The sequence below is a fragment of the Nyctereutes procyonoides genome, unplaced genomic scaffold (genome assembly GCF_905146905.1).
Source record: "Nyctereutes procyonoides isolate TBG_1078 unplaced genomic scaffold, NYPRO_anot_genome, whole genome shotgun sequence".
Classification (NCBI taxonomy): Eukaryota; Metazoa; Chordata; class Mammalia; order Carnivora; family Canidae; genus Nyctereutes; species Nyctereutes procyonoides.
The window spans coordinates 19,618,195-19,630,695 of NW_026575047.1; the positions used below are offsets into that span (position 1 = coordinate 19,618,195).

A 12,501-nucleotide genomic window follows, 5' to 3' on the forward strand; every position below is an offset into this window, starting at 1 on the left:
GGTTGGAGCCAAGCCCAAGCTTGTCTGACCCCAGAGTCCATGCTCTCTTTTCTTACTCTGAACTGCGTCTCTTTGTAGCAGGTTTGTCAAACTTTTTCTGTAAAGGACCAAATGGTAAATATTTTAGGTTTGATGAGTCATAATGTCTCTGTTGCGAGATTGTATTGGAGCAAGAAAGCAGCTATAGATAATACTAAATGAACGGCCATGACCGTGTTCCAATAAAATATTATTAATGGACACTGGAATTTGATTTTAATATAATTTTCACATGTCATGAAATAATCTTTTGACTTTTTTCAATCATTAGAAAATATAAAAACCATTTTTGATTCATGGGCCATACAAAAAACACATGGTGAGTTTGGCCTGTGGGCAAGCAGTAGTTTGATAATCTTGTTTTACAGCAACATTACATCATAGAATGGTTAGATATTATGTATTGGCCTTTGCTTTCTCTTTCCTTGAACAGTTCAGCTTGGCCCTCAAACATGCGTGCCCAACTGAGAAAATGTAAGTCCTTTGGAAATGAAATTCACGTTCTTCAGGAAGAAGTTCAGAGATCATGTGACCATCTATGAGCATGCCCTGAGCAGACTGCTCCCCTAACTCCAAGCAGTTTTTCAGAATGTGCCTTCTATTACTTTGGGAAAGCTGTAGTAGCTACCTTTTCCCAACCACCTTAGTTCTGAGATGAGGTTTTGGTGTTCCTTAATGGTGCTCTGGGCAGCTGGCTGGCTGGCCGGCCAGCTTTGTTCATTACCTGGATCAAGCTGGGAACTCTAGTCCAGTGGTGACAATCTGATTATTGTGCTCCCCAGAGTGGAAGGGACCAGTCTGGGCAGGGTGGCTGGAACAGAGGAGAGGAAGGGTGCCCTGCTTCCTGCTTGGCCTGTGGGTCAGAGGAGCAGGGCTCTTGGCTCAGAGGTTTCAAGGCTCAGAGCACTGAGATAATGGGAAGTTTCAGTGCTTGGTGGTGCTTCATTTTAACTCAATTATGATAGGATGAAATAGAGTTTAGAATTAGGAATGTAAATATTGCTTAGACACCTGACTTTGGAGAACATATATTAAAAGTTGCAAACCAGCATCTCGCAAGCAAAGTTTCAGAACAAAACCCGTTTGAAACAGAGATTATCTTTGTATAAAAATAAACTGAGGGGTAACTGGGTGATGGATATTAAGGAGGGCACTTGATGTAATGAGCACTGAGTATTACACACAACTGTAAATCACTAAATTCTACCCTTGAAACTAATAATACAATATATATTAACTAAATTGAATTTTAATAGAAAATAAAAAGAAATTAACTGAGGGGCACCTGGCTGGTTTAGTCATTGAAGCATATGATTCTTGATCTCCAGGGGGGAGGGTGCATTTGAACCCCACATTGGGTATAGAGATTACTTAAAAATAAAATCTTTTAAAAATATTTCCCTCTTTGATTCTTAAGGGGAATTCAATCATTATTTGTAGCTATTAGAAACATGCTAAGGGGAATTATTAAAGTAGGGTTGAAAATTAGTGAAACGAACTCATGTAAGATGAAACTCAAGATAGATAAATTACTACTTGAAAAGATGTTGGCTGCAAAGGCAGTGATCTCACTTTTAAAAATACTTTTTTTCCGAAGTTTGATCCACATACAGAGAAGTGAACACGTCGTAGGTCTGTATCTGGGTGAATTTTCACAAACTGAACACACTTGTGCAACTAGCTTCCCGATCAAAGAACAGCACACTTCTTGTAACATACCAAGAACTGGTTTGTTTGTAGGAGAAGAATAGGGATCTGGTTGGAAGAGGTGGCTAAAGAAAGTATCTTGAAACTGGGTTTGCATTGGAAGCATAGTTGTATTTGAGATGCTCGGGCTCGGGCTGGTGGGGACTGCAGGCTGAGGGTGACACGTGGAGCTGCCACAGCTTTGGGTGGGACTCTCATGAGGGTTCACTCTGCCTCTGCCATTTGCTTGCCGTATGATGGTAGGCAAGATTCTCAACCTCCCCGAAGTGTCTACAGTTCTGAAACAGTAATCTCTATGCAGACAGCAACTCTTTTGTTCACTGGTACTCTCTGAGGGCTTGTTATGGTGCCTGCCACACAGGAAGCCCTAAACAAATGTTTTTAAAAATGAATAAAACAACTAATGAATAATACAAAGTACTTGGTACAGTCCCTGGAAGATGCTGAATAATGTAAATGAAAGTCGCAAAACAGCCATTGACCCAGTAATAACATATTTCTGAATATATCCCCCAAGAAATCATCCCACGCAAAAGTAACTTGCATCTATGTATATGTGCATAGATATATTTTATATGTAAAATAGCACGGTTGCTAATTGTGGTGCAATGCTGGGGAAGTGACTTGGAGACCCCGCTGACCAGGGAGTATGGCTGGGCAATTATGAACTGTTGAAGCGATGGGAAGCTATCTAGCTAAAACCTGGCAAATGTGTAGACTATGTTGAAAATCAACATTTAGGGATCCCTGGGTGGCGCAGCGGTTTGGAGCCTGCCTTTGGCCCAGGGCGCGATCCTGGCGACCCGGGATCGAATCCCACATCGAGCTCCCGATGCATGGAGCCTGCTTCTCTCTCTCTCTCTCTATCATAAATAAATAAAAATAAAAAGATTTAAAAAAAAAAAAAGAAAATCAACATTTAAAAGAAAATCTGAGAAAATGTTGAGAAGACATCTATGTGTATATTTATTAGAGAATGAAACGGAGTTAGAATTTGGAGTAATAACATTTAGAGACGATTACACTTTTTTTTCTATTAAGTTGCTTCAGAGTTTTTGGACTGGCCCACTCACCCCCACGCGCCCAGCCAAGGGAAAGGAAATGAAGCACCCAACCCTGTTGCCGGGTGGGGAGCTCTCTGTGGGCTCAGCCGTCTGGAGCAAGGCCTGCTCTTGCTGTGATGTCCTTGCTAGACTGTAGGGGGGTCACTGATGGAAGTTCTGGCGGGAGAGGAATCGCCGAAGAGCATGATGCTTTCTTAATCATCTAAGTGTGTTCAATTTGTGGTCAAATCAATTTCCTTAATGAATGAATTGGCTGCCACTAGTGCAGGTCCTTTGCCCAAAGCTCTTTTGAGGAGAATGACTTTTAGATGTATTCCCTGTAATTGAGAGGCCACCCTTGGTTCATATTTTTCAAAAAAGGTAGCTTGAGGATTCCATCAGCATTTCAACATAAGCTGCCTCAATCAAAGGCCAGATAACCCAGAACTTGCAATAATAATTTAATAATGGTCATAATTTCCCCTTAGTTTTATATTGTGCTCTACGGTTCTGAAGAGGCTGTGTGTGTCTCCCAATAAATGAGAGGGTATTTCTGAATATACAGTTGTGTAAAAGTCCAATCACAAATTGTTGCTGTGTTATTATCATTTCCACCTGATTTTTATCAGCCCCCTGCAAAGAAGGGAAGGCAGATCTTATTCCAGTTTTGCAGAGGAGGGATAAGCACAAGACGGCCAACTACTTTATCGGGGTGCGATGATGGTCACATGAGGGGTCTGCGAGGACAGATTATGACAACACAGAGAGGACTTCTGATCTAGCAGTGGATCAGGTCATCAGAGAACATTTTCCAGAAAGGTGTGGGAGTTGGGGGATGAGTGAGGGCAAATAGAGAAGCACAGAGTATGTCCAAAGAAGGATCACTAGGAAGAACGGGTGTCTGTTAGTTGGGACAAGAATCAAGGCCAGAGTGAATCCGGGATTTCCTGCTGGATAGCCCTCAGCTTTCCAGGAGATGACGTGGATTAGGGCACCTTGTCCCTATGCTCTCCCTCTCGTCTGCCTTTGTCCTTTTGCGGCAGTAGACAGAAGCTCCCTCCTTTCTTGGTTGGTTGCCTTTGGGAAATGAAGCCTAGTCCCCACGTTCCCTCCTGTGTGAACCATCCAGGACCCTTGAAGGGGTTCCTTTCTGTGAAAATGATGAAAAAGAAGAGAAAGGGAGACAGAAATCAAGTCACTGTGACCTGAAAGCTTCTGAGATTGAAGGTTCGTTTGGTTCCAGTGTGACTTAAGTCTTCCCAGGGTCACTTGGCATCACTCATGATGCTGTTTGAATTCACTCTCAGTAACTCTTCTGCGTGAAGAGAGAGAATTGGGGCACCCCTGCCAGTTAGCCACTTGTGTAGCACCACTGAAAAACCGCACCTATTTTTCACCTCCAGGCCCTTGTAGTAAGAATTTGTCATTTTAGAAGAAATTCCACTGAAAGCACGTCCACTCCCCTTCCATGCTGATGGTGGGACCCACAGAGGCTCTTTTGCAGGACACACCAGCTGGAGATGATCTGCCATGTTTATATAGGGTTGTGCTCCAACCTGGATGGAGGCCCTCCCCTTCCCTCTCCCAGCTCCATATTTAGCCATCTGCTCAAGGCCACATGTGTCACCAAGGTTTATCGTCTGTCTTTACTGCTACAGAACGATACAGAGGTTTATGTTCTTGTATTCACTGAGGCAGGTCATGAAGCCTTCTCCTTTGGCCTCAGCTTTAATGGAACCACAGAGAAAGCTTATCTTGTCTAACAGATTTACAGTTTGGGAAACTGAGGCTCTGAGGGCTGATTTGATGTGCCTCTTAGTGCTGGAGCTGGCTGGGAATGAAAGGCACTGACTCTTAGAAACTTGGTAGGTGGCAAAGCTCACATGGGAATTTCTTTGTTCACATCATATTTTTGTTTTCATGTGGCAAGAAATCCCCCTTTTCTTGGTCATCATGACTTGCTATAAGATATACAGGGCAGTCTTTGGCAGAGAAACCTCTATCGTGCTACTTCTAATTCCACACTTATAATTAATCATTGTTTAGCACTGTATTTAGTAATTTTTATTTGACAATGATATTAACAATAGGGACTATTTACTGTATGTTTGCTATGTGTTGACTATGTACATACAGTATGTTATATTATGCACTATGCTAGGGATTTTTATACTTAATCCTCTCAGGAACCCGGTGATGTGGATATTATTACATCGATTTACAGAGGAGAAAATGGAGAGTTAGGGAGGTTAAGAAACTCTGCTAAAACTCTCTTGCATAGGTGGTTGGTTGGGAGCCAGGATTCAATTCCAGCTCCATCCAACTTTAAAGCTGGTGTTCTTAACAATTTTGCCTCATTGACTTCTTATTGCAGGAAATTACTCCGGAAATTTGGCTTTTAGTCCATCAATCTATTAGAAAGATTTTATTTAATAACCAAAAGCCTGACACATGAATATTTTTTCCTAGTTCCAGTCCTGCTCCATTGGCATTAAAATAAAACTAAAAAATGTCTTAAAAAGTCTTGGTTTTGGACCATGTAATGGGGGGGGGGTCACAAATGCATATATTTAAGTCATCTGTTGGTTTAAACAGCTAAAGTCTGAGACCTGACAAAGCCCCCCAAGGAGATCATGCTCAAAGGTCTGGTGACAAAGAGGTAGGTATCCAGGACCATGATGCATGCGAGTGATGCATTGTGAGTCTTTAGATAGAGTCTAGCTGAACAGTTGACATCCCAGCCCCTGTGCCATGGACATTCAATATTTGGCATTTTATTTTTCTTACTTTTATTTTTTTTAGAGAGAGACCACACACAAATGTGAGAGTGCTGGGTGGAGGGGCAGAGGGAGAGGGAGAAAGAAAGAATCTCAGGCTCCCCAGTGAGCAGGGAGTCCCATGTGGGGCTTGATCTCAGGACCCTGAGACCACGACCTGAACCCAAACCAAGAGTCTGATGCTTAACTCATTGAGCCTCCCAGGTCCCCCAATGTTTGGCAATTTAAATAAATAGTAGTGGGAATACATAACATGATGGTTCCCTATTGGTCCCATGTGCCAGGTTCCGTGCTAAGACAGACTCTCCACATGCTGAATATTTACAATAATTGCATAAAGAGGTACTTTTCTAATTCTCATTTTTATGAAGAAACCATGGCTCTAAGAGACTAGGTAACGTGGTCAAAGTCACCAGCTCATGTACCGTTAAAAAATGAATATGTGAAAATCATGCAAATTATGTATTTGATTAACTCATTTGCAAAGATTATTATGTCTAATTAAACAGAGACTATAGGTTAATAAGAATAAAGACTTCTTGGAAGGGAATGGCAAGATTTAGAAGAGTGATTTTTTAAAAATTATGTTTTGAGGGGTGCCTGGATGGCTCAGTCAGTTAAGTGGCAAGCTCTTGGTTTCAGCTCAGGTCATGATCTCAGGGTCCTGAGATTGAGCCCCACACAGGACTCCCTGTTCACTGGGGAGTCTGCTTGAGGATTCTCTCTCTCCCTCTCCCTCTGCCCCTTCCTCCCTTCTCTAAAATAAATAAATAAATATTTTAAAAAATTATGTTTTGAGGCAAACCTATACATTGCTTTACATGTGACAGGTCAGAAATACTGCCAGTGGGGGAGGTTATAAGCCCAGATTGTATTAATAACCTTTACTCTGAATTTTGGTCTAAAAGACCTTTCCTTTGTCTAAGGCTGGCCTGGCCTGCTATGACGTCCCTCTGCAGACAGGACACTGTCTCCAAGGCTGAGCTCATTGTCTGGAGCTCTCACACCTGTGGTGAATGAGAATGTATTTGACCCTTCCACAAAATTCAGATGCTGTCATATTTATGCAGCCCAGTTTGAGTGACCCGCACTGAATGGGGTTGCTTTTAAGCAAGGTATTTTGTATCACCAGGGCCTAGCAGAGTTCCTTATACACAGGTGGCTGTTTTGAAATGTTGGGAAAAAAGATCTAATTCAATCCACACATCTCTGAGAAATGGTTCCTCAGTTTATCACATTCTTGCAGATGTGTATACTGAGCTCGGAGATGAAGTCATGTGCTTAAGGTTACGTATTCATATCGGTTATGGAGCTCGATGTCAGATACAGACAGTGCCAAGGACAGTGTCACTTCTATTGCCTCTGTAGCCGAATTTTGGCAAAACCTCAAGAAAAAAACCACAGCAAATTTTTAGAGTTCTGGTGATTTCTTTTTCTTTTCTCTGACCTCAGCACGAATTCCCACATAAACCAAGGACTGGCTGATTAATTAATAAATGAAGGGAAGTGCTTCTTTTGTCACTCATTACACTTCTCTTTCTTTCAGTTCCCAAAGTGGCTGGGATCCATTAGAAACTGAAGCTACCGTCTGCAGCCTTCCCCACTTGGGGCAGAAGCCGATAGAGCTGTTCCTGTTCGAGAGGGTGCTGTTGGAAAGTGAGCATTCACACATCAGGTTGCTATTGAGGTTTTTTTCATGTTGATATCAGAGCAGTTGCTGGTGTTTTTATCACTATGCTGATTTAGAGATAAAACCAGCTTCTGCTTCTTGACTGGGTGGAGTTGTGGGTGTCTGTGATGGGGGAATGTGGACAGTGGGTTGGCTACACGGAGGTGAGCCATGTGTTTAATCAGCGTGTCAATGAGGAAGCCCCCGTCTTTAAAAAGGGAAAGGGGAGCCCTGGGTGGCTCAGTTGGCTGAGCATCTGACTCTTAATTTCGGCTCAGGTCATGATCTCAGGGTCGTGGGATTGAACCCTGAGTCAGGCTCTGCACTGAGCATGGTTCCTATTTGGGATTCACTCTCTTCCTCTGCTTTGCCTTAGCCCCCACTTGCATGAGCACGCTCGCTCTCTCAAAAAAAAAAAAAAAAAAAAAAGAAAGAAAGTCTCAATTTTCTCTCTTTCTGTTGCAGTTGAAGACCAGCCTTGGGAGGTTTTCAATGTAGCTCGTGCTCACCTTCAGATGGACGGAGAGAGTTGCTGTCTGAAGTCCTGAGAACACCACCCCGTCTGGGTTTCATCCCCTGTGTTGAATGGCATTTGCTTCAGCAGCCCACTGAGGGCTCTTTTACTTGGGATTCTGAACTTGTAACTGGGAATCCAGGCTGGGAAGATGCTGAGTTCCATCAAGTGTGTTTTGGTGGGAGATTCTGCTGTTGGGAAAACCTCTCTGCTGGTGCGCTTCACTTCAGAGACCTTTCCTGAGGCCTACAAGCCCACGGTGTATGAGAACACGGGTGTAGACGTCTTCATGGATGGCATCCAGATCAGCCTGGGCCTCTGGGACACAGCCGGTAATGATGCCTTCAGAAGCATCCGCCCCCTGTCCTACCAGCAGGCCGACGTGGTGCTGATGTGCTACTCTGTGGCCAACCATAATTCTTTCCTCAACCTGAAGAATAAGTGGATTGCTGAAATCAGGAGCAACTTGCCCTGCACCCCGGTGCTGGTGGTGGCTACCCAGACTGACCAGCGGGAGGTGGGGCCCCACAGGGCCTCCTGCATCAATGCCATAGAAGGAAAAAAACTGGCCCAGGAAGTGAGAGCAAAGGGCTATCTGGAGTGCTCGGCCCTCAGCAACCGGGGGGTTCAGCAGGTGTTTGAGTGTGCCGTCCGAACTGCCGTCAACCAAGCCAGGAGACGCAACAGAAGGAGGTTTTTCTCCATCAACGAGTGCAAGATTTTCTAACCTCCCAGAGACTTCGCCCACGCTCGTTTACTCCCTGCAAAGACGAATAGGGACAGAGAGAGCAGGCAAGCCAGCAGGGACTCATGCTCTTCCTAGGTACGTCCTGCACAGCACCTCCCTTAGGATACAGTTGGTGATGAGACTTGGCCGCTGGCTGTTTTTCATGAAATACACTCTACAAATGAGCCGCTTGCCCAGTCGATTAGAAGTTCTGTAATGAAGATTTCCGTCTTTGATTAAAAAAGCAAAATAGTCACTGTAATTTTGTTTTTTGTTTTTTTTTTTTTTGTTTTAATCACTGTAATTTTGGATGATGAAGTGAGGTTTTTCAAAGCAGTCCATATTTAAAGACACATTTTATTTAAGTAATAACAAAATGTATAGCTCTTGTATAGAGTTAGTTTTTACTTTTGGAAAGTCTTTCCCTACATGCTCCCAAACACAAACTCCTGGTTGAATGAAATAGTCCTCTGGCTCATAGTGTTTTCCCCTGAACTAGTGACTTCGTTGAGACCACCTGCCTAGGTCATCAAATTTTAAAATGACCATAGCTTGATCCTTGCAATTAATTTTCCATCCACCTGTTATTCAGAGTTGTATATACAACACAGTTCAATAACATAAGGTTCTTTAATGTGGCCTAATTAAAAATTAAAATTTTAAACAGCCGGCACTAGATTTCCCTGTAATTATATTTTTAAAGGCATTTCTTATTTATGAAACTATCTTTTACCCGAAGACGTCCAAGTGTGCACTAAGCATTCCTCCTTCATTCACCAAAATAGACGGAAGGAAAACCTTCCAGGTAGGGAATCAGACTGCTCCAATGGAACAGAAGTGAGGAAGTCTCACTTTCATTTCAGGAACTGGTGCACTTTGCCTGCTTCTTCCAACACCATGGCTCCTAGCTGGTTGTAGGTCTTCTGAAGAAGAGCAGGCTCCAATTTCTATATGACAGTAATTTAGCAAATTTGCTATTTGAGTGCTAAACTGAGCTGGCATGGCAACATGATTTATTAATGTTAGGATCCAATTCAAGTAATTGAGAAGATGTCTACCTACATATGTGTAAGGGGGAAAAAGATAGGGACTTACAATTTTCATTATTTCATGAATATGAAACACCTGAGTGAAAAAACCCCCCACAAATTCCAAGCATAGGAAACAAGCAAACTGTATAGCAATTGTTCAGTAATAAAAAGTTATCAGGAGAAATATTGAATACAGAAGGACATACCTCCTCCCCCCCAACCCCGTTCTATCCAATAGCTTAAAAGCAACAGTATTGCTCAGCTGTTAAAGTTGAGATAGAGGACTATGTAACTGGAGGGAGAAATTGTCAAGGTGGCCGCCCAGGTATATCATTTGCTCACCTAATTGAATAAAACTTAGAACTACTCTGAACCACATTTGTTGAAGTACATCATTGTTTTAGCACAACATGGCCATTGTATACAGATAGTAAGAGAGTTGGCGTGAATGACTGTGAATAACTTATGTTAACATAATTAACCCAATTTTTTAGTTTCCTGATGCGCTCAGTCCTTTATGCTATAATCAGTGTAAAAATCAGATTTCTGCTCATCCCCAGATTCCTTTCTCCTTCTCCTCTTCTCTCATTCACATCCAGGAAAAGGCCTGGTACCTGGATCTTACTCTCTGGGGGCTGGGGTTCCCTTAATTCCCTGGGACTGACATATCTGCCATCACCCAGACGTCTCCAGCCCTCTGGTCCTGTGGCTTGTCCTCACCTCTATGTCACCCGTGTGCCTGGCTTAAGAGCACCTGTATCCAACTCTATTCACTGCACATCCAGAGGGCTGCGGGGCTTGAAAGCTAACAGGCAAGAGAGGTGAAGACAGATCATCTGTTCTGATTTCCCTGTTGATCTTGATCCTCTCCTCCAACATAATGAACAGTCTTAAATCATTCATGTAGGTTTTCCTTCAGGGCCGGTCTTTAGGGTGGAGGGGTATTTAACATGTTAGCAGGAATGAATTTCTACTTACTAAAATTGGCTGTCTGTAGACTTTTCGTTCGTTCTTGTTGAAGGAAGGTGGAAGAGGGGGTTGTCTGAAAATGGGAGGGCCCCAGGACCTGATTCTAAGTTGAGGGAAGAGGAAGGAGGTGATTCCACAGTGGAAGGGGAGGAAGACAGGAAAGCCAGTGAGGGCTCAGTCAAATGGCTTTGCCTTCACCTGGGCAGACACACATGTACGTGCTCTGCCTGTTGGCAGGAACCAAGCTTCAAGACTCCCTCTGGGTGTCCTCACAGGTGAGACTAGGAATCCATGTATAAGTCCTCCTCAGGGACCTGGCTGAAGTTTAGGCCAACTGGTGTCTGTCTCACTTGCTGGACTGTGGGTTCTCAAAGGCAGAGGCACCTCCTATGCATCTTAGTGTCCCCAGGGCCAGGCCCATGGAAGGAACCATAGCTAAACAAAGTAGTGTTGGATTGACTTGGAAAGAGAGCTAGGATTTGGGCTGCTATGCTGCGAGGTGGCTATGAGGAGGAAGCAGGCGCTTGCCAGCCTAGCAAGGTGGGAAGTGAAGTCATCATGTTCGAGTCCACACGGTGTATGTTCTACATGAGTGTGTATATATTTTGTCTGCCTAGATTCAGGCATATGTTTCTTGCACTTCAAAACTCACTGTACCATGTTGTAGACTATTATGTGTAGATCCTTAACTGTTCCAAGTGGCAACATTAAATATGCTCATTTACATTAAAGACTTGATTTGAGTGCTTGAGTAATTCATCCTATTCAGTGTTACTTTATATTGACTGCCTAAATGGGGCAGCAGATGGGCACCTGGGTGGCTCAGTAGGTTGAGCATCTGACTCTTGATTTTGACTTAGGTCATGATCTTGGGGTCATGAGATGGAGCCCAGCACTGGGGAGCTTGTCTAAGATTCTCTTTCAGTCCTCTCTCTGGCCTCCTCCCCTGCCCCCCACTGCCACCCTCTCACTCTGTCTCTCTCTCTCTCTCTCTCTCTCTAAAGATAAATAAATGTAGTAGAATCGAGTGTGATGAAATTAGGCTGAGCAATAAGAAAGCCAAAAGCATCCTAATGGTTCAAGTTCATTGAGTGCTTCAGGTGTGCCAGGCACTATCTAAGCACTTGAGTGTGCATAATCTTATCAGATGGTGTATAGGTGGCCACACTAATAAATACCATCTTACACGAGGAAACTGAGGCTCGGCATGTTGATGTGACAAATCTAAGGCCAGAGAGCAGATGAGTGACAGCACCAGGGGCCTTGAGCAGATCTGTATGACTACAAAGCTCTACTCAAAACCGCTATGCCCCATTTCCTCCCAGAACAGCCCAATTGTATGTATGGCTTTGCCACATCCGATCTCATGCAGCCTTGTAGACCCCACCCCCGCCAGTCAGGTGGCTTATATCTTAAAAATCTTTTTTAATAAAATATTCCAATCTGATTTCAGTCCTCCCTTTTTATTTTTCTTTCTGGTAATGAAAACAGGATCCTCCTTATTAACAGAGCATCATCATTTGCAAAAAGCCCCTGCTCTAACCCTTGGCTTATAAGTACAATTTCATAGGTTGATTGTGAAAAGGCAGAGATGAAATATATTATATGATGCTATAAAAGGTTGGAAACGATTCTCTTTTTCTTATTTCACTTTTCCATCTCTCAGGTTTCACATATTTCCTCTGAATGAGGGAGTGACAGGGGAGAGAAGAGCCTGGTTCTTTCCTTTTAAGGCTTTGGTAGTGAGGAAGGGCATTTATGGAGTATGCGATCTGGAGAATTATGATAGGCAGAGGGGACAGGCCATGTGTGAGTGCTCATCCTGAATGCCAAGAAGGTAATCCTATGAGTTGAGTGGATCAGAACAGCTCAAGGGTGGGCCTTATTTTTGCTCAGATTGTGTCTGTTCTGTTAAAGCAAAATATAATCATTGGCCAAGATCTTGAGCAGTTTTTTTTTTACCAGAAAAGATAAAATGAACCCTAGAATTTACTTGTGATATAACTTCATTAAGATTACTTGATT

The 12,501-nt window shown here is 43.2% G+C and overlaps 1 protein-coding gene across 2 annotated transcripts in view; it reads left to right on the forward strand.

The window, feature by feature from the left end:
* Positions 1–8,668, forward strand: part of RHOH (ras homolog family member H) — a 40,571-nt gene extending 31,903 nt beyond the window's left edge. For both annotated transcript variants that reach the window (XM_055325962.1, XM_055325961.1), the window contains 2 exons: positions 7,113–7,222; positions 7,701–8,668. In XM_055325962.1, the coding sequence (XP_055181937.1) occupies positions 7,901–8,476 (576 nt within the window). In that variant the 5' untranslated portion in view covers positions 7,113–7,222; positions 7,701–7,900 and the 3' untranslated portion in view covers positions 8,477–8,668. The remainder of the gene's footprint in view (positions 1–7,112; positions 7,223–7,700) is intronic.
* The last annotated feature ends 3,833 nt before the right edge of the window (positions 8,669–12,501 follow it).